General features: G+C 39.6%; 1 protein-coding gene and 1 pseudogene across 11 annotated transcripts in view; one reads left to right on the top strand and one right to left on the bottom strand.

The window, feature by feature from the left end:
* Positions 1-25751, top strand: part of ATRX (ATRX chromatin remodeler) — a 285555-nt gene that overhangs the window by 48809 nt on the left and 210995 nt on the right. For 10 of the 11 annotated variants that reach the window (XM_055565686.1, XM_055565681.1, XM_055565684.1 and 7 more), the window contains one exon: positions 17261-17373. In XM_055565686.1, coding sequence (XP_055421661.1) covers positions 17358-17373 — 16 coding nt within the window. In that variant the 5' untranslated portion in view covers positions 17261-17357. Of the gene's footprint in view, positions 1-2469; positions 2607-17260; positions 17374-25751 lie in introns of all 11 variants that reach the window. The other variant, XM_055565688.1, reaches the window with a different exon arrangement.
* Positions 5115-6657, bottom strand: LOC129640393 (SWI/SNF-related matrix-associated actin-dependent regulator of chromatin subfamily D member 1-like; annotated as a pseudogene).

Consider the following 25751-nt stretch of genomic DNA (forward strand, 5'->3'; position numbering starts at 1 on the left):
TAAAGATGGGCATAATAAAAGACAGAAATTGTATAGACCTAACAGAAGCAGAAGATATTAAAAGAGGTGGCAAGAATACACAGAAGAACTATGCAAAAAAGATCTTCACGACCCAGATAATCACAATGGTGGGATCATCAACCTAGAGCCAGACATCCTGGAATGTGAAGTCAAGTGGGCCTTAAGAAGCATCACTATGAACAAAGCTAGTGGAGGTAATGGAATTCCAGTTCAGCTATTTCAAATCCTAAAAGATGATGCTGTGAAAATTCTGCACTCAATATGCCAGCAAACATTTGAGGTGGATCTCTTGTAGAAAGCATGTATAGGGGTCTTGTTTTTGTAACCATTTGGCCAGTCTTTTGTTTGGGGGCAGAGAAGGCAATGGCACCCCACTCCAGTACTCTTGCCTGGAAAATCCCATGGATGGAGGAGCCTGGTAGGCTGCAGTCCATGGGGTCGCTAAGAGTTGGACACGACTGAGCGTCTTCACTTTCACTTTCATGCATTGGAGAAGGAAATGGCAACCCACTCCAGTCTTCTTGCCTGGAGAATTCCAGGGACGGGGGAGCCTGGTGGGCTGCCATCTATGGGATCGCATAGAATCAGACACGACTGAAGTGACTTAGCAGCAGCAGCAGCATCATATATGTGTATACATATATATTATTTAAAGATTCTTTTCTATTATAATTTATTACAAGATACAGAATATAATTCCATGTTAATGTCAGTGCCTAGTCACTCATTTGTGTCTGACTCTTTGTGACCCCATGGACTGTAGCTTGCCAGGCTCCTCTGCCCATGGAATTCTCCAGCCAAGAATATTGGAGTGGATTGCCATTTCCTACTCCAGGGGATCTTCCCGAACCAGGGATCAGACCCACAACTCCTGTGTCTCCTGCATTACAGGCAGATTCTTTATCACTGAGCCATTGGGGATGCCCATAATTCCATGTGTTATACAGTAAATCCTTGTTGTTTGTTTTATGTATAGTGATATGTATCTCGTTATCCCACACTTCTAATTTATTCCTTCCCCTTACCTTTTGGTAACCATAAGTTTGTTTTCTGGGTCTGTGAGTTTGTTTCTGTTTTGTACTTAGATTCATTTGTATTATTTTTTTGATTTCCCATAAAAGTAGAAGAGTAAGTCCCCTACATACAAATGAGTTCCATTCTGAGAGTGCAATCGTAAGTCCAATTTGTTCGTAAATCCAACAGTTAGCCTAGGTATCCAACTAACACATTTGACTCTATACTGCTATACTGTAATAGGTTTGGAATAGATTCACATCTTTGAAAGTTCACAACTCGAAGGTTCGTATGTAGGGCATCCCCTGCTGTATTAAATAATATTTCTTTCTGTTTCCCACTTAACTTCACTCAGTATGGTATTCTGTAGGTCTATCTATGTTGCTGCAAGTGGCATTATTTCATTCTTTTTTGTGGCTGAGTAATATTCCATTGTGTATGTATACCATATCTTCTTTATGTGTTCATCTGTTGATGGACAGTTAGATTGCTTCCATATCTTGGCTATTGTAAATAGTCTGGCTGTGAACATTGTGGTTCATATATGTTTCCAAATTATCGGGTTTTTGTCTTTTCTGGATACATGCCCAGGAGCGGGATTGCTGGATTGTATGGTAATTCTAGTTTTGATTTTTGAAGGAACCTCCATACTGTTTTTTATAATGGCTGCACTAGTGTACATTCTCACCATCAGTATAGGTGAGACCCACACCCTCCAGTGTTTTTACTTGTGGGTTTTTTGGTGATGGCCATTTTGATTGGTGTGAGGTGATACCTCATTGCAGTTTTAATTTGCATTTCTTTAGTAATCAGTGATGTAGAGCATCTTTTCATGTGCTTGTTGTCCATTTATTTTTTTGAAGAAATGTCTTTTGGTCTTCTCATTTGTTTGATTTTTTTTTTTTTTATATTGAATTGTAATCCTGTGTCAGTGACATCATATGCAGATATTTTCTAGCATTTCTTTTTCTTTTGTTCATGGCTTCCTTTGCTGTGTAAAAGCTTTTAAGTTTGCTTAGGTCCCATTTGTTTATTTTTTTTCCAGAAGATTCTTTTATTGAAACTGGGTGATATCGATAAGGGGACAGTACAAAAAAATTTTTGGCCCATGAAAAAAACATAATATTTCAGTTAATAAAAACAGTTATCTTCAACAGGGACACTGTAGGAGTGCTGAGCTTCCTTATGGTTCCAACCCCAGGGACAGAGGTTGTCCAGTGTCACTCTGGGGAGAACCTTTCAGGGAATGGGGGGATAATGACTGGAAGGAGAAGATGAGCAGAAAGTCCTGTTGTCCCCAGCATGGAACGGTCAAGGAATACAGGGCTGGGGGATGTGCTTGCAGGAGTCTGAGGAGGTGGTGGGGAAGCAGGGGCTTTGTCAGTTCTGCAGCTTTACAGCCCATGCTGAATAGAATTCCCTCTCTGTGCCCAGGTCTTCCACCCTGCTATGCTGAGTCTGTGAGCCTGGGATATGCTAACTTGGGGGTGATACAACCTGGAAGAATCTGAGACTCTCCTGGAAAGATATGAAGCCATCTCAGTTCCAAGGGGCCAAGATTGCAGAATAAGGTCCTGCTGCTAGCTGAGGGGTCTGAAGCTTTGAGGGTGTGGGCTGGGGAGTCACAATCCTGTGAGGCAGGGAGAAAGATGAGTCACAAACCCAAGTCAGAGCTCTCTCTATCCCTAGGTGCTTTCACTCCTCAGTGCCCTAGAAGTCACCAGTGGGTGTCAAATGGGCAGACAAGGGAAAGAAAGACTGGGATGGCCCAGGGCTTTTACCTATTTGATTGCAGGCCTGTTTCTCCATGAAAGGATGGGTGCCGGGGTCCAGCCGCAGCTGATCCAGGGTATTCGAAGGAGAGACGGCGTAGGCGAGGGTCAGGAAACAACTGCTTAATTAAACGTTAATTAAGGATATAAAGAGTAATAGAATAAGGATAGCTCAGTAGGAAAATTCAGTGGAGAAAAGAGGCTGAGTAGCTTGGTTTACGCGGGGGACCAATAAAACTTCAAGACAAGAAGTTTGCACCACTTACGTAGGCCACAGGCGTCCTTCCGTTCTCCCGAAGGAGAGGAGACACTGAGGCCTCCCCGGTCGGATCTTAGAAGCCCAGGCATAATTAGTAAGCATGGTGGGTTCCGCGCTCCAGATGGAGACTCAACCAGAGTGAGAGAGAGAGAGACATGGGGAGACCAGTCTTTCGAGGAACTGATCCCAATTCTTTATTTTCCATGGTCTACTTTTATACACTGAGATGGTATGCAAAAGTCACGCGGGGTCAGCAGTCCTGACTTTTATCAAAGTCAGGTGCTTCATACAAATGTATACAGAGGTCTTAGGGGTGTTACATCATCTTCTGGCCGGGGGGCCTGCTGACAATTTATGACCCTCTCCTTGTGACAGCGGTCAGTCAACCAGGACACTTATTTCTCCAGGGGTGATTATTCTTAAAACAGACGCCACCCAAATAAAGTTACATTCCTATAGGGTGAGGGTATAGTGGGTTTTAGTTAAGGAAAGAATTTACTTAGCCTAAGGTCTAACGTGATTTATATCAAAGGTTAATACTTATTTCTTCTATATATTCATTAATGTGTGTAAGGGCAGGGGATACGGAGACTTAGCAACAAACATTGGCTCAACAAATGAAAAACCCTTCACCAATACAATTTCTAATCAGCCCATTATACTTACACTAATAGCTTTCTAACTTTTCTAAGAAACCTGTTTTTAGAAGGTTTAAAGCATCTCGTGCCTCTCACGGTTGGGAGGCTGTGAGCAATCACATGTGGCCTGAAAAACCTATTCAGGCAGGCTAGAGGATTTCCAAAGGAGTTTTTAGGTTGAAACACTGTCACACCCAGGAATTATTAACTGGAGCTGTAAGCTAACTCTTTTTTCAGAGAGAGGTAGTGGGGGACAGCCCCCCGTAAAGTCAGAGGTGTAGGTGAAAGCAAAAAGCAGAAAGTAGGCAGACTCTGGTTTGGGAGGTAGATGCTCGAGAATTTCCAGGGGGACTCCTGAGGCTCGATCCCGCCTTTGAGTATGCCGAGCCTCCTTCCTCATGACCTTTGTCATGGGCGGAGTTCCTCACGCTGGCTCCCGGCAGTGATAGAATTCCAGTTGAGCTATTCCAGATCCTGAAAGATGATGCTGTGGAAAGTGCTGCACTCAATATGCAATATGCACTCAATATGCAATATGCCGGCTCCCGGCAGATGGGGGAGGCAGGGTAGAGTGAATGAATGAGTCACACCTCCACGCAGGAAGGAACATCCTCTGCTGGCAATGACAGCACTCTAGGTTAGGTTCCCAGGGCTCTGACATGGACAGGCAAGATTCCCCTACCTGAATGCCCTTGGTTAGGACAGACAGGAGGAAATCCTTAACAGCAGCTACAGGGAGTGTGCTGGGAGGGAGCAATACTACGAGAACAAACTCTGATACTGATGTGGGCCCCCTTCCGAGGAAGTGGAGAGAAGCACTGAGACAGCAAGCCCATCTGGAGGGCTGTAGACTGACCTCGGGCTCAGTGGAGCCCAAGAGCCAGGGTTCCTTTAGTGCTAGAGGGCAACAAGTGAAGGGAGAGTTTGCTCCAAACCTGTGGAGGGAAGGAAGGAAATTGGATTCTGTTATCAGGAGATCCAAGATCAACTAGTTTATAGAGTGCCCCCAGGCCTGAGTTGTGGAGAAGGGGCTACAGCTCCTAACTCCTGGGTCTCTGAAGGGCAGGATCAGTGTAGTTGGTCCCCTTGAAGACCACTTGGCCTTAGGCCCAGTCCATTCACTGCACTAATTATCAAACTATGGGTTCTCTCTCTAATACTATCTAGATGTCCTAAGCAGACCAGGGGAGGGGAGTGGCACATGCGAAATTTGTGGGGCAAAGGGAAGCTGGGGACAGGAAGGAATGGGGTGGAAGAGGATAACCGCTGTCACGTGATATCCTCTTCATTCTGGTGTTGTCCTAAAACCAACAGCATCCCCTGGAAGGCCCCAGGCAAGAGTATGAGACACAACACAGGGCCCAAATAAAGAAATTGGCGCAGCCAAATTAGGGCTTTGTGGGTGAAGCCCTATGTATTTTGTATTCCCAGGGCTTGCTCTAATTTTTGTCATCTCTGCTGCACCTTGGAGTAGAAATATTGGCACACAGCTTCCTGGGCCCAAGGCTGGAAGTAGAACTCTGCTCAGTGTTCCTCCTCTGGGTTACCCACCATATCAGTCATGGTCTTGAGGTCCCGGCACTGGGACTGAAGCCAGTCATTGATGAAACCTTGAGGGTCTCTGGCAAAGCTCAGTAAGAACTCTTGCTGGGTCTTCAGCAGATTGATAGTTTCTGTTGTCTCATGGATCTCATTGTCTAGAGTAGCTATCTCCTGCTGGCTAGCAGTAGACAGCAAAAGAGAATTCATCTGGGTTTTCAAGGTATCATCCACTTTCACATCAGTGTCATAACAAGCTGTCTTTTTCTGATCATTCGGGTCAACATTGATGACATGATTAATGATGATGGGCTCAGGTGTCATAAGCAAGGCATGGAGCTGTTGGGGGACCTCTGAAAACTTCATACATTGAGAATCAAAGATCTGCTGGAGGTACTTGTCAGAGATGACAAACTCCCGCTCATGTCTGTCCTGGAGCTTATGTGTCTTAATATATTGCCACAGTGCTTGAATGATCACTGGACAGGTCTGGGTGTGGATGCCCAGGAGCCAAGCCAGACAAAGGTCTAATTTAAACTGAGGAGGCTGGTAATTCAGTATCAGCAGGACAGTACACCGTATATTCACATCTCCTGGCTATTTCACCTGGAAGCCATCCGTCTCCTGGGTAGTGGTGGTCCTGTGCCATTCTACCAGATGGTTGTCTGGTCCATACAAGTCTTTGTCCAGTTCGATTACCAAGGACTTAAAAGAAAAGAACTTCCTCTTTTGTTTGGTGGTGGCATATTTGGACAAGGCTGAACCCTCCAGGAGCTGTCCTTCTACCTGAAGCTCCCTGGAAGCCACCGTCCCTTCTCCATCCTTGGCATCTGACTTAGCCAGATTGAAAGTGTTAGAAATGAAAATACACAGCTTTCGTTTTTGCTTGATGGGACGTTTTCAAGGCTTCCTGGATATCTAGCCATTTGCTCACGATAGTCTGGTCCAGTTTCCTTTCAAAAGCCAAGAGATCCATATAGACTTAGGATTCTGGTACCATTTCACGAATCCTTTGAGATAGAATTTTGTCAGCCATCGTTTTTTTGCACTGTGATTCCAATTTTGGACTGTCTGCTGCTGGACCTGCTGGATCTGCTGAGGCGCAGGTCTCTTGTGGGACTGGTCCATCTCTGACTGAGCCAGGCCAGGTCAGACTGAAGGGTTCCCCTCATAACCAGGGGGTCCCAAGGAGGGTCCCTGAGGTGTCATTTGGCTGCCTGGTAACATACCTGGTCTTGGATAGGCTGCTTTGGGCACCCAGGAGCGGTATAGACCTTGACTCGGGTGCTGGGCCCATATGCACCAGACTCCCCAGTGCCCTGCCTAGGCTCAGGGCAGCCACCACGCCCAGCCCTCCCTGAGGCTCCTACGCCCCGCTGGGAACCACAGATTGGAAACCCGCCCAGGCTGCCATCTTTCCCAGAGCTGCTGCTGAAGCTGCACAAAGAGCCGAACTGGAACTCCTATTTTTATTTCTATTGCTTTGGGAGACTGACTTAAGAAAACGCTGATACGATTTATGTCAGAGAATGTTTTGCCTATGCTTTCTTCTAGGAGTTTTATGGTATCATGATTATGTTTAGGTCTTTAAACCATTTTGTGTTTATTTTTCTTTGTGGTATGAGGGAGTGTTCTAACTTCACTGATTTACCACTGATGAGGTTGTCTAGCTTTCCTATTGCCACTTGTTGAAGAGACTGGCTTTTCTGCATTGTTTATTCTTGCTTTCTTTGTTGACGATTATTTAACTGTAGATGTTTTGAGTTTATTGTTGGGCTCTCTATTTTGTTCTGTTCTTCTATATGTCTGTTTTTGTGCCAATGGCATGCTGTTTTATTACTGTAACTTTATACTGTTGTCTGAAGTCAGGGAGGGTTATGCCTCCAGCTTTGTTCTTTTCCCTCAGGATTGCTTTGGCAGTTCTGGATCTTTTGTGGTTCTATATTAATTTTATGATTATTTGTTCTAGTTCTTTGAAAAATGTTATAGGTAGTTTGATAGGGATTGTATTAAGTCTGTAGATTGCTTTGGATAGTATGACCATTTTACCAATATTCTTCCAATCCAAGAGCATGGGATATCTTTCCATTTCTCCGAATCATCTTCTGTTTCCTTTTTCACTGTTTTATAGTTCTCAATGTATAGCTGTTTTACCTCATTGGTTAGGTTTATTCCTAGGTATTTTATGTTTTTGGATTCTATTATACTGTTTATTAAAATTATTTTTATATTTATTTATTTATTTGGCTACACTGTGTGGTTTGCAGGAACTTAGTTTTTAGAATAGGTATTGAACCCATGCCCCAGCAGTAAAAGCACCAAATCCTAACCACTGGACCTCCAGGGAACTCCTTGGATGCTATTTTAAATGGGATTCTTGTTACTTTCTCTTTATGAGATTTCATTGTTAGTATAAAGATATGCAACATATTCTGTATATTAATCTTATATTCTTTTGCTTTGCTAAATTCATTTATTAGTTAATAGTTTTTGTGTGGAATCCTTAGGAATTTCTGTATTGTATGTCATACGCATATAGTCACAGTTTTATCTTTCCTTTCCAATTTGAATATGTTTTATTTCATTTTTTTTTTTTTTTGATTGCTGTGCCTTTGCTCAGTTTTGAATTTGGTTGGTTGGTTTTTTCCTAGTTGAATTGTAAGATTTCTTTATGTTTCCTGACTATCAGTACCATTTCTGATATATAATTTAGAAATATTTTCTCTCATTTTGTGGGTTGTCTTTTTATTCTCTTGATAATAGCCTTTGATGCACAAAATGTTTACATTTTGGTGAAATCCAGTTTATTTTTTGTTGTTGTTGTTGCCTGTGCTGTTGGTATCATAGTCAAGAAAGCATAGCCAAATCCGATATCATGAAGATTCCCCTTCTATTTTCTATAGAGTTTAATGGATGGTTTTAGCTATGCTTTTTAGGTCTTTGATGAATTTTGAGTTAATTTTTGTATGTGGTGTAAGACAAGGGTCCAATTCAATTTTTCTGCATGTGGATGTCCAGTTTTTTCCATATTGTCCTTTTCCTGTAGTATATTGTTGATACCCTTCTTGAAAATCAATTGACCACATATATGCAAGGCTTTATTTCTAGGTTCTATACTCCATTGTTCTATATGTTCTTCTGCCAATACTACAATGTTTTAATTATTTTAGCTCTGCATTTAGATTTTTTAAGTTTAGTTGATTTACTGTATTGTGTTTTATATATATATATATATATGTTATATACATCAAAGTGATTCAGTTATGCACATATATTTTCCACATTATTTTACAGTTTAGGTTATTGCATGATATTAAGTGTAGTTCCCTGTGTTATATGGTAAATTCTGTTGGTTTAGTAGTTAGTTTTGAAATTAGGAATTGTGAGTTCTTTGATTTTATACTTTTTCATAATTGTTTTGACTATTCAATATTCCTCAAGAATTTTAGAATTGATTTTTCTGTTTCTGCAAAAATATCTTGTGATTTTGATAGGAGTTGAAAAGAATCTGTAGACCACTTTGAGTAGTATTGCCATCTTAAAAATATTTGTGTTTTTAACTTTTTCTGGCTGTGAAAAGATTGCTGTTTTGAAGCTTACCAGAAGTCTTCCACCTCCTTGGTTAAATTTATTCCTAAATATTTAATTCTTTCTGATGCTATTGTAAATGTAATTGTTTTCCAAGTTTCCATTTTGGATTGTTGGCTGTTAGTATAGAGAAATACAGCTGATTTTTTTGTGTGAATTTTGTATCCACCAGCTTTACAATTTGTTTATTAACTGTGTTAAGAATTTTTGTTATGAATTCTTTTAAGATTTCCTACATATAAGTTGTCATCTGTGGACAGAGATAAGTTTACTCTTCCTTTACAGTTTGGATTATAATATGCTACTTTAAACAATTGTTAAGTGAGCATGAAACCATTTACCTCAGATTGGGACTTGACCCCATTTGGATAGGACTCAAACCCAGCCAAAACCTGTGGTACCTGGTTTCAGGGCCAAATAAAGCTCAGGTTCTTGATGTCTCATCACAAAAAGAATTCAGTGAGAGACAAAGTGATAGGTAAGAGGTAGATTTATTCAGATTCTGAGAGAGGCACACTCCATAGACAGAGTGTAGACCACTGCAGAGGGCTTGTGTGGCTGCAAAATGGGGTCTGGTTAGTTTTTATAGGCTGGGTAATTTAATATGCTAATGAGTTGGAGGATTATTCCAACTATTTTTGGGAAGGGACGGAGATTTCCAGGATTTGGGGCACTGCCCACTCCTTGGTCTTTTAACAGTGCTTTGGAACTGTCATGGTAACTCTGGGTGTGTCATGTCACTTACTGATTGAGGACCAAGGTCTAGTCTTTGTCTGCCATCTTGGTCCCACTTGATTCTAATCGACTTATGTTATGTCCTTCAGTTCAGTTCAGTCACTCAGTCATGTCCTACTCTTTGCGACCTCATAGACTGCAGCATGACAGGCTTCCCTGTCCATCACCAACTCCTGGAGCTTGCTCAAACTCATGTCCATGGAGTCGGTGATGTCATCCAGCCGTCTCATCTTCTGTCACCCCCTTCTCCTCCCGCCTTCAATCTTTCCCAGCATCAGTGTCTTTTCAAATGAGTCAGTTCTTTGCAACAGGTGGCCAGTGTATTGGAGTTTCAGCTTCAACATCAGTCCTTCCAATGAACACCCAGGACTGATCTGCTTTAGGATGGACTGGTTGGATCTCCTTGCAGTCCAAGGGACTCTCAAGAGTCTTCTCCAACACCACAGTTCAAAAGCATCAATTCTTTGGTGCTCCGCTTTCTTTATAGTCCCACTCACATCCATACATGACCACTGGAAAAACCATAGCCTTGACTAGATGGACCTTTGTTGACAAAGCAATGTCTCTGCTTTTGAATATGCTATCTAGGTTGGTCATAACTTTCCTTCTAAGGAGTAAGTGTCTTTTAGTTTCATGGCTGCAGTCACCATGTGCTGTGATTTTGGAGCCCAGAAAAATAAAGTCAGCCACTGTTTCCACTGTTTCCCCATCTGTTTGCCATGAAGTGATGGGACAGGATGCCATGATCTTAGTTTTCTTAATGTTGAGCTTTAAGCCAACTTTTTCACTCTCCTTTTTCACTTTCATCAAGAGGCTCTTTAGTTCTTCTTCACTTTCTGCCATAAGGGTGGTGTCATCTGCATATCAGAGGTTATTGATATTTCCAAATTTCAGACATACTGTGTGATCTATTGCTGTGTTTTAAAAATAGCTGCTTATTCGTTGGAACAAGTAGATGAATGGGTGAAAATTAAAAATAAGGGTTTTGGTTTTTATTTTTTGTTGTTTTTTGGCCATACCATGAGGCTTGTTAGTTCCGAGCCCATGGGATTGTGAGCACAGAGTTCTAACCAGTGGACCACAGGGAATTCCCAGTGTTAGATGTTTCTATTGTGAAATACTAGGTAACACATACATAGAATCTTTCTTTCAACTACATGTAAATCTGTAAATATCTCAAAATGAAAAGTTTAATTAAAAAAGGCTAGCTCTTTTACACATATGGTTATCCAATTAGTAATGCAGAAATGTTGAAGCACTAGTAATTTTTAGAACTCTAGAGTTCCTCATGGAAAAAAAGTTGTAAAACATTCAAGGTAAAAAACATGGCCCATAGTTCAAAACACTGATATTAGAACTTAAAACTTGGTCTGAAATTCAGTCATGTATGATATGGTTATCTTACATTAGCACTTTAGATTTTTATTTTGGTTTACTTAAAGATAGATTAGATTTTACATCAAGCCCATGTTGTTAATCGTATATCTGTAAGTATAAAGGGTGATCACATTCCTCTAAAATAAATTTTTAACTACTCTTTTTTTCAAGGTTTATTTATTTATTTTTGGTTGTGATAAGTCTTTGTTGCTTTACTCAGGCTTTTTCTAGTTGCGGTGAGTGTGGGCTACTCTTAGTTATAGTACGTGGGCTTCTCAATGTGGTGGCTTCTCTTTTTGTGGAGCACAGGGTCTAGGGTGTGCAGGCTTCAGTAGTTGCAGCTCTTGGGCTCAGTAATTATGGCTTGCAGGCTCTAGAGTCAGGCTCAGTGGTTGTGATGCACAGGCTTAGCTGTTCCACAGCATGTGGAATCTTCCCAGACCAGGGATCAAACCTGTGTCCCCTGCATTGGCAGGCAAATTCTTATACATTGTGCCACCAAGAAAGTCTTTTACTCTTGTAGGATCATTTTAAGGATTTTTATCTAGGACCTTGAATGATATAATGTTTAGTACTGGTTGAGTAAGTTTCCCATTTTGATGAAGGAGTAATAGAATGACAACCACATCTGGATTTAATAAAAATAACTTAAAATAGTTCACAGTTATAAAACTGATAAGTTAATGCATGCAGTTTTGCCTTAGGAAAAGATCTTTCAATTTACAAAAGGGTTGATAAGTGCTATCTTTTATTTTCATTTGTATTTTTTGCATTTTTATTTATTTTTACTTTTATTGGAGTATAGTTGCTTTATAATGTTGTGTTAGTTTCTACTGTACAGCAAAGTGAATTAGCTATACATATACATATAGCCCCTCATTTTTGTATTTGCTTCCTATTTAGGCCAACACAGAGCACTGAGTTTAGTTCCTGTGCTATATAGTAGGTTCTCATTAGTTACCTATTTTTTACATAGTATTGATAGTATATATATGTCAGTCCCAATCTCTCAATTCATCCCACCACCCACTTCCCCCTTGGTATCTATTTTGTTCTGTAAGTCTGTGTCTCTGTCTCTACTTTGTAAATAAGATTGTCTATACCATTTTTTTCAGAGTACACGTATATGTGTTAATATGGTGTTTATCTTTTTGACTTCACTCTGTAATGCTGTCTCTTAAATAGATTTCTGAACAATTTAGAAGATACTCAAGAAAATCTTAAGGAATACTATGGAATTTGTCAAAAACTAATTTTAGTGCGTATTCTAAATGACATTTGTCTAATTCCAAAATTCACATCTGCCCTTAAAGAGAAATTTTTTCAAATGAATGGGCAAAATTTTTAAGTATCAATATTTTCTCACCATTAGGCTTCTGGCTGGTCTTGTAATTCAGGCTCTTCTGTCAATGGGATTCTCCAGGAATGGGTTGCCATTTCTTTCTCCAGGGGATCTTCCTGAACCAGTAATTGAACCCGCATCTCTTATGGCTCCTGCATTGGCAGGCAGGTTCTTTACCCACTGAGCCATCAGGGAAGCCCTAGTAAGTTCTGAATTGTGTCCTCTTGTTTTAATTTTTACATATAATCGTACTGTTAATGAGCTGCATTGATTTATTCATAGTCTTGACATTGTTCAGCTACAGCATGAATTCATGTGATAGCTGGTTTTGTGGTTGGATTGCTGTGAGTTCTAGGAATGAACAGGATAATCATCATTATGCTGTATCATTTCTACATCATTTGCTATACTTTCATTTCTAAAGTACAATTTTTTCAATGTTTGCTAATCTGTTGATGGAACAAGATGTAGAATGACATTGTTCCTTCTTGTCTTTTCTTCTGGTTCCATTCTCTAGTTGAAGATTTAAGGGCACTGAGTGACTTGATAATATTTTTGGACATCTGACTCATTTCCAAAGAAAGGTTATGGCAAAAATAGAAACCATAACCTCTTGGTATCTATATTCTAGAGTCAAGTTTGTTTAAAGATTTTTTAAAAACAACCCTCTCTACCAACAACGAAATCTCACACAAGATCTCTAGTTGCAGTATGCCTGTTAAATTTCATTTCTTTTTCATTCCTTAAATATCTTGGATCTTCCAAGCAAACATAGAAGACTGGTACAGAGGGGCCACTGGCCTTGGAGCCCAGCACCCTGCTTGAATCTGGGAGGTGTCTGGCTTATGAAGGCCTCACAGATATTACCTGATTTCTAGTGGTTTTTTCTTAAAGTCTTTTATTTATTTATTTTTGGCTCTGCTGGGTCTTTGTTGCTGAGCTTTTTCTAGTTGTGGAGAGTAGGGGCTACTGTTTGTTATGGTGGGCAGGCTTCTGGTTGCAGTGATTTCTTCTGTTGCAGAACACAGGCTCTAGGCACAAGACTTCAGTGGTTGTGGTACGTGGACTCAGTAGTTGAGGCTCGCAGACTCCAGAGCGCAGGCTCAGTAGATGTGGTGCATGGGCTTAGTTACCCCATGGCACATGGGATCTTCTCGGACTAGGGGTCAAACCTATGTCCCCTGTATTGCAAGGCAGATTCTTAACCAGTGGACCACCAGAGAAGCTCCACCTTAGTGTTTTAATGTACATTCTTTTGATGATTAGTGAGATTGGAGTGCTTTTCTCCTAATTTTTTTTTTACATAGTTATATTCCATTAAAAAAAAATTTTGTCTTTTATTCATTCATATACTCATTGTGTCACTCAGTTGTTTCTGACTCATGCGACCCCATGAGATTGGAGTACTTTTTCTCCCAGTTCTTTTTTTACATAGTTATATTCCATTTTTTAATTGTCTTTTATTCATTTATATACTAGGAATTTATTATTATTATTTTTGGTCACACTGTATGGCATATGAAATCTTAGTTCCCTGACCAGGGATTGAATCCATGCCCTCTGCAATGGAAGCCTGGAGTCCTAACTATTGGACCATCAGGGATTCCCAGTTTTAGTTAATATAATAAGAAGCTTTTTATTTTCAGATGATTTTGCCGACTAAATTTTATTTATGGATTTTTTTGGGGGAGGTGTGTGCACAAGTTTTATGTCTTATGTTTTATTACATACATTCTTTTTTTTAAGGTAAATTCTTTTTTTTTTAATATGATTTCGGAGAATGGCATTAAAACATGTATTACATACATTCTTAAATTCCATCCTCTACTTTTTATTTTCCATTGAGGTAAAATTCACATAAAACAGAATTTACCATTTAAAATCATTTCAGTATATAATTCAGTTAAAAAAATTTTTTTTTTACTAAATTCACAATATTGTACAACTGTTACCACTTTCTAAAATTAGAATATTTTCATTGTCCCCAAAGATAGCCCATACCTCCCAATTTCCCCCTTCCTCCATCCCCTGCTGCTGCTGCTGCTAAGTTGCTTCAGTCGTGTCCGACTCCGTGCGACCCCATAGACGGCAGCCCATCAGGCTCCCCCGTCCCTGGGATTCTCAAGGCAAGAACACTGGAGTGGGCTGCCATTTCCTTCTCCAATGCATGAAAGTGACGAGTGAAAGTGAAGTCACTCAGTCGTGTCCGACTCTCAGCAACCCCATAGACTGCAGCCTACCAGGCTCCTCGGTCCATGGGATTTTCCAGGCAAGAGTACTGGCGTGGGGTGCCATTGCCTTCTCCATTCCCTGGGTACCCACTAATCTACTTTCTCCCTCTGTAGATTTGCCTACTTGGATATTTTACATGTATAAGCAGAATCATCCAACATATAGGAATTTGTGTCTGCCTTTTATATCATAAAGTTTCCAAGGTTCATCCATGTTTAGTATGGATGAATATTTCATTCCTTTTTATTGGGGTATAATATCCCATTGTTTATTTATCAGTTGATGGATATTTGGATACTTTTTGCTTTTGACTTTTATAAATATTGCTACTATGAACTTTGTATAGTTTTTTGAGCATGGGCATATGTTTTCATTCTCTTGGGTATATATCTAGGAGTGGAATTGCTGACCACTAAAATGTTTTTCATACTGACTGTCCCATTTTACATTCCCACCATCAATGTATATAGGTTCCAATTTCTTTACATCCTTGCCAACCCTTTAGTTTTAAGATACAATGATCATATTCATCCTAATGTGTATAAAATAGTATCTCATTGTGGTTTTGATTTATATTTTGTTCTAATGACTAATAATCTTGAGCATTTTTTCATGTGCTTCCTGGCCATTTGTGTGTATTTTTTGCATAATTGTATATCTAAGTTCTTTTTTTAATTGAAGTATAGTTGATTTACAGTGTTGTATTAATTTCTGCTCTACAACAAAGTGGTTCAGTTATATATACATTCTTTAAAAAATATTCTTTTCCATTGTGATTTATCATAGAATATTGAATATAGTTCTCTTTGCTATACAGTAGGACCTTGTTGTTTATCCATTCTGTATATAAAAGCTTAAATCTGCTGCCTCCAATTTCCCACTCTAGCCCCCCTCCTACTCTCCCGCCCCATTTAGCAAACAACAGTCTGCTCTCTAGAGCTGATTCTGTTTCTGTTTAATAGGTTCATTTGTGTCATATTTTAGATTAAACATATGAATGATATGTGGTATTTGTCTTTCTCTTTCTGAGTTACTTCCCTAGTATGATAATCTCTAGTTGCATCTATGTTGCTGCAAATGGCATTTTGCATTCTTTTATGGCTGAGTGATATTTCACTGTGTGTGTGTGTATCATATCTTCTTTTTAACATTTTTATTATTTTTAATTGAAGGGTAATTGCTTTACAATATTGTGTTGGTTTCCACCATACAGCAGCATGAATCAGTCATAGTTATACATATGCCCCTCCCTCTTGAGCTTCCCTCCCACCTTCCACCCCATCCCACCCCTCTAGGTTGTTTCAGAGTACCAGTTTGAGCTCCCTGAGTCATAGCTCAAATTTCCACTGGCTATCTATTTTACATATGGTGATGTGTATAGATATACCACATCTTTATTTATCTGTCAGTGACCATTTAAATTGTTTCCATGTTTTGGCTATTGTGAATAGAGTTGTTATGAACATTGTGGTGCATGTATCTTTTTGAATGCCCAGGTTTGGGATTGCTAGGTCAAATGGTAATTCTATTTTGTTTTAGGAGGAACCTCCATAGAGTTTTCCACAGTGGCTACACCAACTTAAATTCCCACCAACAGTGTAGGAGGGTTCCTTTTTCTCTACACCCTCTTTAGCATTTATTATTTGTAGACTTTTTAACGATGACCTTTCTGACTGGTATGGTATTTCACTGTAGTTTTGGTTTGATTTCTCTAGTAAATAGAAATGTTGAATATCTTTTCTTGTGCCTATTGCCCATCTATATGCCTTCTTTGGAATACTGTCTATTTAGGTCTTCTGCCCAGTTTTTGTTTGGGCTTTTTGTTGTTGAGTTGTTGTATAACTAAGTTCTTTAAAACCCATTTTACAGTTGGGTTTGTCTTTTTATTGTTTAATTGTAAGAAGTCTTTATATTATTAAAAGGATATATATTATATAAAAGGGTATTAATGCCTTTTCAGGTACATGATTTGAAAATAGTTGTCCCCAGTTAAATGGGTTGTCTCGTCACTTTCTTGATGGTATCTTTTGATACACAGAGGATTTGAATTTTTTGCATTTTAAACTTTTATTCTTTTGTAACCCTGTTGGATTACAGATGCATCTATTATATAACTTAGTAGGATATACTGTAATAATACACTTACATAAATATTTCCATGGGAATCTGTGAGCTCTAAATCCCATTCTATGTTTTATTCATCGTTGTGTTTATCATTTATAAAATTACTCTGTTCTAAACAGAAAATAGAGTAATAAACAAAAAACTACTGAAGGCTTCCAGAGAGTAAGTGCTCAGGAAATGTATTTGAAAAATGAATGAATTATTATTGTAAATGATGTAAAGCAGAATCTCATACTATTAATATTTTCCTTGAATTATACTTTATTTTAAAAATATGTTATTCATGTATAGAGTTTTAAATTTCTGTCATACAGCTCAGTGATTCAGTTTTATATATATATTATATATATATACACACACATATTCTTTTTCACATTATTTTCCATAATGGTTTATCACAGTCCTTGAATTATACTTTGTAGATAAGTGTACATGTAGAGTTTGTTACTCATGTTTTCATATCCTCAGTGAAATAAAGAAAAGACATTTTCTTTAAGTTTTATTTTATTTGTTTCAGACCACTTACAGTGTAGATAGATTTTCAGTTTACTAAACTATGTATTTAATTCAATATATGACCTCGTAAATAAGGATATTCTTAAAACTTTTATTTTAACAGCGAAAGCAAGTTGAATACATTGGTGCAGAAGCTTCATGACTTTCTGGCACACTCATCAGAGGAATCTGAAGAAACAAGTTCTCCTCCAAGACTTGTGATGAACCAAAGCACAGGTAAATTGGAAAAAAGAATTGCAATATCTTCTAGTCTTATTTACCGTTTATTTTTGAGGATCTGAAGTTATTAAATTTTTTAATAGCCCCTGTGTTTCTAGGAGTTAGGTAATATCTGATATTATAGATTTTGATTCAGATAAGTAAAAAATTTAAGGTTTTATGGTTTTAGGTGCTTAGAGAAGCATACACTGAAGGTTTTATTTGTAATGGAAATGTTTTATAGAAGTGGGTGATGACTGTTAACTTTAAAATAGATAGGAGTGGGAGCAGTACAGAAATATGTTATTCTAAAAGTTATTCATGTATTATGAGTTATGTTTTTATTTTCTTTGATAACTTTTCAGCATAGATTTGGTCCATACATTTTTAAAATACAAAACAACATCTCCTTTCTACCTTCCTTTTTCCTTTTTAAAAGTATATTGTATCATGTGATGATTACCATCATTTGTTTTCAAGTTTTTAAGGGTAGGCGCATATAGAAGAGGTGGACATGCACACAGGCGTGCGTACACAGACACAAACACACACAGGCCTATTTGCACACAAACACAATATGTACAAGAAGTATGAAGAGTGGCAGATCACAGTGAAAAGTTCAACCATATGTGTAATTAGAGTCCCAGAAGGAAAGAAGAGAGAGAATGGTTCAGAATCTGAGTTTGATGAGATACTCACTGAGCATTTCCTAAAAGTGAAGAAAGACATCATGTAGATTCATGAAACACTGTGAACCTCAAGCAGGATAAATGGAAAGAAAACTACAACTAAGAAAATCATAATAAACTCCTAAAGAACAAAAACCAAGAGAAAAATCTTAGAAGCAGCTGGAGGAAAACAGTCATTGCTTTTTTAATGTTGAATGTTTTTGAACAGTAACACTGATAGCTCATTTGACAACAGTAATGTTAAAAGCTGGATGATAAATAAATGATTTATTTAAAGGGCCAAGTGAAAATAATTGCTAGCATAGTCTGCTCAGTGAAAACATCTTTCACAAGTGAAGGTGGATAAAACTTTGGAGTTTTCCTGACAGTCCAGTGGTTAAGACTCTGCCCTTCTACTGCAGGGGGCATGGGTTTGATGCCTGATCAGGGAACTAAGATTCAGCATGCCATGAGGCATGGCCAAAAATAAGTAAGAATGATGTCAGCATATGTCCACTAGGGGAAATACCAAAGGGTTTTCTTAAATCAGAAGGAAAATAATTTGAAATGGCAGCATCAAAATACAGGAAGTTATGAATAACAATGGAATCAATAAATAGGTGGAAAAAATGAAATATGTACTTTTATCTAATCCACAATCTCTAGTCTTAATTCATAAATTGCCCAACAGTGTTTTCATAGGTAAGTCCCCTACCCTCCCAAGACCAGGATCCCGTTGAAGAGCCCACACTGTATATGTTACTTGGTCTTTAGCCTTTTCAAATCTCAAACAAGCTGGAACCATGACATTTTAAAAATGTATAGATATATTATTTTGGTGATTGTCCCTCAGTGTTCATTTGTCTGATTAGTTATAAAATTAGATTGAGGTTTTTAATTTTTGGCAGGATTGTTGTGTAAGTGGTGTTATGTTCTTGTCCATACATCATATCACAAAGCACATGATGAAGTTTCCTCCTTTATTGGTGATGTTAACTTAGGTTATTTGGTTATGGCTGCTTTTCTAGATTAAACCACTGTAAAGTTATGATTTATTCTTTTGTACCTACCTAAAAAGTAATTTGTTGAAGATTACTTTGAAACTGCTTAGGTATTCTTTTCATCATCAAAAATTAGCTTTTTTTTAAAAATTGCAAATTATCACAAACTTGGCAGCTTAAGACAACCCAAATTTATTATTTCACAGTTCTGTGGATCTGGAGTCCAGGTGGGCTTTGCTGAGGTCTGCTCAGGGAATCACAAGGGCTAAGTCAAAGTGATAGTAAGACTGTGTTCCTTTCTATAGAATCTGGAAGAATCCATTTTCATGTTCATTCAGGTTGTTGGCAGAATTCAGTTCATTGTGGTTGTAGGTCTGAGGTCCTCATTTCATGCTAACTATTGGCCAGGATCCTCTCAGCTCCTTCATTTCCTCTCGCATGGCCCCTTCCAACTTCAAAGCCAGCAGTAGTGCATTGTGTCATTCTCATGCTTTGAGTTTCTCTGACTTAGCCTTTTGCTTGTTTCTTTTGCATCTTCTGCCATGAACTAGAGACATTTTTCTATTTTAAGGGACCCATGTGATTAGATTAGGTCCCTTCTGTCTCACCTCTCCCAAATGAGCTCCCATTTTTTAAAGTCACCTGTGCCATTTTATGTAGCAAAACAATGGGAGTGTTATTTCCTCACATTCACAGGATCTGGTGATTAGGGGGCATGAAATCTTGGGGGCCATTCCTAGAAATTCTGCCTGTCACCACATCCATTTATGATTCTTGAATCAATGGTATGTTACTATGATGGTTCAAAATGGTGATGTCCTATCATTACTTCTGTCTTTTCTGTAAGGGAGATGTTTATATTTCTATGCTCTCTCTTTATTTGTTTATATTAGTGTATGCTAGCATTTTTTTCTTTTTCCATGAACATTTTCTTACTGTCATTATTTTAATGTTCAAATTATACCAATATTGGCTAGTGGGAACCCCTTTTGTATGGCTCTTGTAGACCTTTTCATAAGTCTTCATCAACCTTGAGCACTTTTCTTACTTTCTGCCCTCACAAGATGTTCACTGTTTACTTTGCACTGTCTGTTCCCCAGCCCTGGAATCGGTTATTTCTCCAAGAAGTTCTGATTCCTTTTAGTGGGGTATAGTATTTAGAAAGCAATATCTGGGTGTATGATGTGCTCATTGCTGTTAGGATGTCTTCGCTTCCAGGCTCTTTAGCAGGGAAAGCCAATATATGTGATGTATTTTCATGTGTTGATATTGATACTTTTAGTTTTACTTTGGACTGCAGACATCATTCTGATCTTCCTCTTTTCATATTTTAACTTCTTACTGCAACAGAGAGAAAGGTGGTTCCCATTATCCTTAGTTTATGTACTCAGTTACTTAGTCTTCATTGTGTCCACAGTTTCAACTTTGCATGGTAAACAATCACAATAAAGAAACCTAACTAGTGTTAAATACTTAAAGTTCTGTCTTTAGAATGAAATTATATTGTCACAGTTCTAAATTCAGTAGTTAGTTGGGGAGTTTTGCTTCTAGTAGTGGCAGAGTAGCTCTTTTTGGATAAGCAGATTATCTCCCACAGATACCAATTATAAATTCTGGCCAAAATACTGAAAACAATGATGAAGGAACTGATTAGTGACACAAACCAGACACACACTGGAATAGAGTCAACATATGGAAGAAAGAAGTATTCTTTGCCCAATTCCCAATTGTTAAGCCTTTTTCCTTAGGAAAGGTGCCAGTTAGTTCCAGCAGTGGAATTTCAGACTTGGATAGCTCTCTTCTTCTGGATACGCTGTGTGAGCTTGCAGCCCTATTAATTTTGATAGCCTCCTTGTGACTAAGGTTGAACCAGCATAAAACTCAGCATTTGGTCTAAGGTGGTGGTATAGGAATACCATGATGTCACCTTCCCCCACAGACACACTGAATTTACAGCTATGTAAAGAGCAGTTCCTTCTACAGAAGAACTGAGGTGTGATTAAACAGCTTCTGCACAACAAACAGTACAAGTACCACATAGAGATTGGTAGAGACAGAGACACAGTACTGATGAGAACCCCATTTCAATGTGGTATACAGCAGTGGAGAGGGATCACTAAGGAGCATGTGTGCACACTCGCCTGCCCTGGGGCACAGTGATAAAAACAGTGGTTTAAAAGGGACCTAGACTATGCATGAAGGAAATCCTATTACTATCCCTACCTAGAGTGTCTGATAAATGGGCAGAGAACTGCTAGAAGTCTCTTCAGTGTTGAAGGTGCTAGAGAGCACCATTTTTTGTGTTCTCCCATCACCTTGATGAGGTCTTCCCTCATAGCTCAATCCGTAAAGAATATGCCTGCAATGAAGGAGACCTGGCTTCAATTCCTTGGTCAGGAAGATCCTCTGGAGAAGGAAATGGCTACCTACTTCAGTATTCCTCCCTGGAGAATCCCATGGACAGAGGAGGCTGGCAGGCTACAATCCATGGGATCGCAAGAGTCGGACATGACTTAGTGACTAAATCACCACCATCACCTTGATGAGATGAGTGGAATGTAGTCCAGGTTATCTAGCTGGCCTGCCAAGGCACTTCAGCCTGCTCCTGGCCCACACAAGGTATAGTCATAGTGCCAGGGCAGCCCAAGTGTGCAGTGCCCTAGGATCCCCATGGCCAATGATATATTAGGCTTCAGCTGACCTGCCAAAACTGCCTGACACATTCAGACTACACAGAAGATGCTCTTAGCAGAGATTATGCCTTCAAGACCAAGAGAGGTACCTGTTTTGCCAGATGTGTAGCATGAAACAGAAAGTCAAACAGAATGGGGACAGAAGAGTATGTTCCAAATGAAAGAGCAAGATAATACTTCAGAAAAAATCTTAACGAAATGGAGATAAGTAATTTATCTGATAAATAATTGAAAGAAATTGTCATAAAGGCTTTCCAAACTAGGGAGAAGAATGGAGGAATAGAGTGAGAACTTCAACAAAGAGTTTGAAAATATAAGAAAGAACCAATCAGTACTGAAGAACACAATAACTGAAATGACAAATAGAGGAAATTGATAGCAAATTAGATGATATAGTAGGACACATCAGCCATCTGGAACACAGAATAGTGGAAATCACCCAATCAGAATAGAAAAAAAGAATTTTTAAAAATGAGAGTTTAAGGGAACTCTATGACATCAGGAGTACTAACATTCTAATAGTAGGGGTAGGGGGATTGCAGATGGAGAAAAGAGGGAGAGAAGAGGACAGAGACTTACTTAAAGAAATGTTTGAAAACTTCTCTAATCTGGAAAATGAAACAGACATCTAGGTACAGGAAACACAGAGTCCCCCCAATAAATGAATCCACAGAGATCCACACCAAGACATGTATGTAAAATGGCAAAAGATGAAGACAATTTTATAAACAGCAGGACAAAAACAACTAATCGTATACAAGGAAAACCCCGTAAGATTACTTACTGATTTTTCAACAGAAGCTCTGCAAGCCAGAATGGAGTGGCATGATATATTTAAAGTACTGAATGTAAAAAACTTCCAACCAAGGATACTCTACCTGGCGAGTTTATCATTCAGAATTGAAGGAAAGATAGTTTCCCTGACAAGCACAAAACTAAAGGAGTTTAGCACCATTAAAATGGCCTACAAGAAATGTTCAAGGGTCTTCTCAAGGTAGAAAAGCAAAAGCAATAGCTTGTTGTTCAGTCTATATGTCAATAAGTAGTGTCCGACTCTTTGCGACCCATGGACTGCAGCATGCCAGGCTTCCCTGTCCTCCACTATCTCCCAGAGTTGCGCAAACTCATGTCCATTGATGTCTAAACATCTCACCCTTTACCACCTCTTTCTCCTTTTGCCTTCAATCTTTCCCAGCATCGGGGTCTTTTCCAGTGAGTCGACTCTTCTCATCTGGTGGCCAAAGTATTGGAGCTTCGGCTTCAGCATCAGTCCTTCCAATGAATATTCAGGGTTGATTTCCTTTAGAATTGACTGGTTTGATCTCCTTGCAGTCCAAGGGACTCTAAAAGTCTTCTATGACATCACAGTTCCAAAGCATCAATTCTTTGGCGCTCAGCCTTCTTTATGGTCTAACTCTCACATCCATACATGACTACTGGAAAAACCATAGCTTTGGCTAGATGGACCTTTGTCAGCAAGGTAATGTCTCTGCTTTTTAATATGCTGTCTAAATTTGTCATAACTTTCCTTCCAAGGAGCAAGCAACTTTTAATTTTGTGGCTGCAGTTACTGTCAGCAGTGATTTTAGAGCCCAAGAAAATAAAATCTGTCACTGTTTCCACTTTTACCCCTTCAATTTGCCATGAAGTGATGGGAGAGATGCCATGATCTTAGTTTTTTGAATGTTGAGTTTCAAGTCAGCTTTTTCACTCTTCTCTCTCACTTCCATCAAGAGGTTCTTTAATTCCTCTTCACTTTCTGCCATTAGTGTGGTATCATCTGCATATCTGAGGATATTGATATTTCTCCTGGCAGTCTTGATTCCAGCTTGTGATTTATCCAGCCTGGTATTTCTCACGATGTACTCTGCATAGAAGTTAAATAAATGGGATGACAATATACAGCTTTGTCTCACTCCTTTCCTAGTTTTGAGCCAGTTCATTGTTCTATGTCCAATTCTTACCGCCACTTCTTGACGTACATGTAGGTTTCTCAGGAGATAGGTAAGGTGGTCTTGATATTCCCATCTCTTTAAGAATTTTCCAGTTTGTTGTGATCGACATGGTCAAAGGCTTTAGCATAGTCAATGAAGCAGAAGTAGATGTTTTTCTGGAATTCTCTTCCTTTTTCAATGATCCAACAAATGTTGGCAGTTTGGTCTCTGTTTCCTCTGCCTTTTCTAAACCCAGCTTCTCAATTCACATATAGCTGAAGCCTAACTTGAAGAATTTTGAGCATAACCTTACTAGCATGTGAAATGAGTGCAATTGTATGGTAGTTGGAATAATCTTTGGCCTTGAAACAGACCTTTTCCAGTCCTGTGTCCATTGTTGAGTTTTCCAAATTTGCTGGCATTTTGAGTGCAGCACTTTAACCACATCATCTTTTATGATATGAAATAACTGTGCTGGAATTCCATCACCTATGCTATCTTTGTTTGTAGTAATGCTTCCTAAGGCCCATTTGACTTCACACTCCAGGATGTCTGGCACTAGGTGAGTGACCACCCCTTTGTGGTTCTCCAGGTCATTAAGACCTTTTTTGTGTAGTTCTTCTGTATATTCTTTGCCACCTCTTAGCTAGAAATAAGAAAATATATGAAAAAAATCTCAGTGGTAAAGGTAAATATATAGTAATGACTGTGAATCAGCCACATATAAAGCTAGTAGGAAGGTTAAAAGACAAAAAATCAACTATAAGTAAAATAAGTGGTTAAGAAATGCATAAAGTTGTAAAATAATGTCAGAAAAAAAAATTTGGGGCCATCTAGCAAGATGGCGGAGGAGTAGGACGGGGAGAACGCTTTCTCCCCCACAAATTCATCAAAAGAGCATTTAAACGTCGAGTAAATTCCACAAAACAACTTTTGAATGCTGGCAGAGGACATCAGGCACCCAGAAAAGCAGCCCAACTCTTCGAAAGGAGGTAGAAAAAAATATAAAAGACAAAAAAAGAGACAAAAGAGGGAGGGACGGAGTTCCATCCCAGGAAGGGAGTCTTAAAAAGAGAGAAGTTTCCAAACACCAGGAAACCTTCTCACTGCCGAATCTGTGCCGAGCTTTGGAAGCACAGAGGGCAACATAAAAGGGAGGAAAAAAAAAAATAAAAAAAATCGCAGATTGTGAGCCCTACGGTAACTCCCCCAGCGGAGAAGCAGCGCAGACGCCTGCACACGGCATTAGCAAGCGGGGGCTGGGCAGGGAAGTGCGGCACGGGCTGTGTCCCTTAGAATAAGAACCGGGCCGAATGTTCTGAGCGTTATCTGAGCAAAATAATTTGGGCTAGCAAACCAGACTGTGGGATATCTGCCACGCAAAAAGCCAGCCTTAACCTAAGACACCACCAGGCCCGCGCACAGAACAAAGGACTGAACCGAGATAGCGGGCTGCAGACCTTCCCCCTCCGGTGACAGGCAGCCAGAGCCGGAAGGGGGCAATCGCAGCCCCAGAGAGACACTATCTATAAAACTGTAAGCAGGCTTCTTTGCTAACTAAAACTTCTTGGGGGTCTGGACGGTCAACATCTGCCTGAGAAGGTGAGCCGGTTTTACACCCAGATAACCGAGTGGCGGGGAGGCGATAAGTCGCAGCATTGGCGCCCGCCAAACACCTCATCACCTGAGCTGCTCGGATCTGGGAAGAGCACAAAACGCAGGCCCAACCGAGTCCGTGCCTCTGAGGACTACCCGAGTGCCTGAACCTGAGCGGCTTGGACCTGGGAGCTCAGCCCAGGGCCGGCCTCTGATTGTTCCTGGCGGAACAACCTAGAGCCCGAGCAGTGTGGGCAGGGAGGCTACACGCGCCGTGAGCGGGGGGCAGACCCAGTGTGGCTGAGGCACTGCGAGCGCACGCCAGTGTTATCTGTTTGCAGCACCCCTCCCTCCCTCCCCACAGCGCGGCTGAACAAGTGAGCCTAAAAAAAAAATAGTGTCCTCCACCGTCCCCTTTGTGTCAGGGCGGGAACCAGACACTGAAGAGACCAGCAAACAGAAGAAGCTATAACAGAGGGAAACGCCTTGGAAGCTACAGGCCAT

Source organism: Bubalus kerabau, chromosome X, assembly GCF_029407905.1.
Source record: "Bubalus kerabau isolate K-KA32 ecotype Philippines breed swamp buffalo chromosome X, PCC_UOA_SB_1v2, whole genome shotgun sequence".
Lineage (NCBI taxonomy): Eukaryota > Metazoa > Chordata > Mammalia > Artiodactyla > Bovidae > Bubalus > Bubalus kerabau.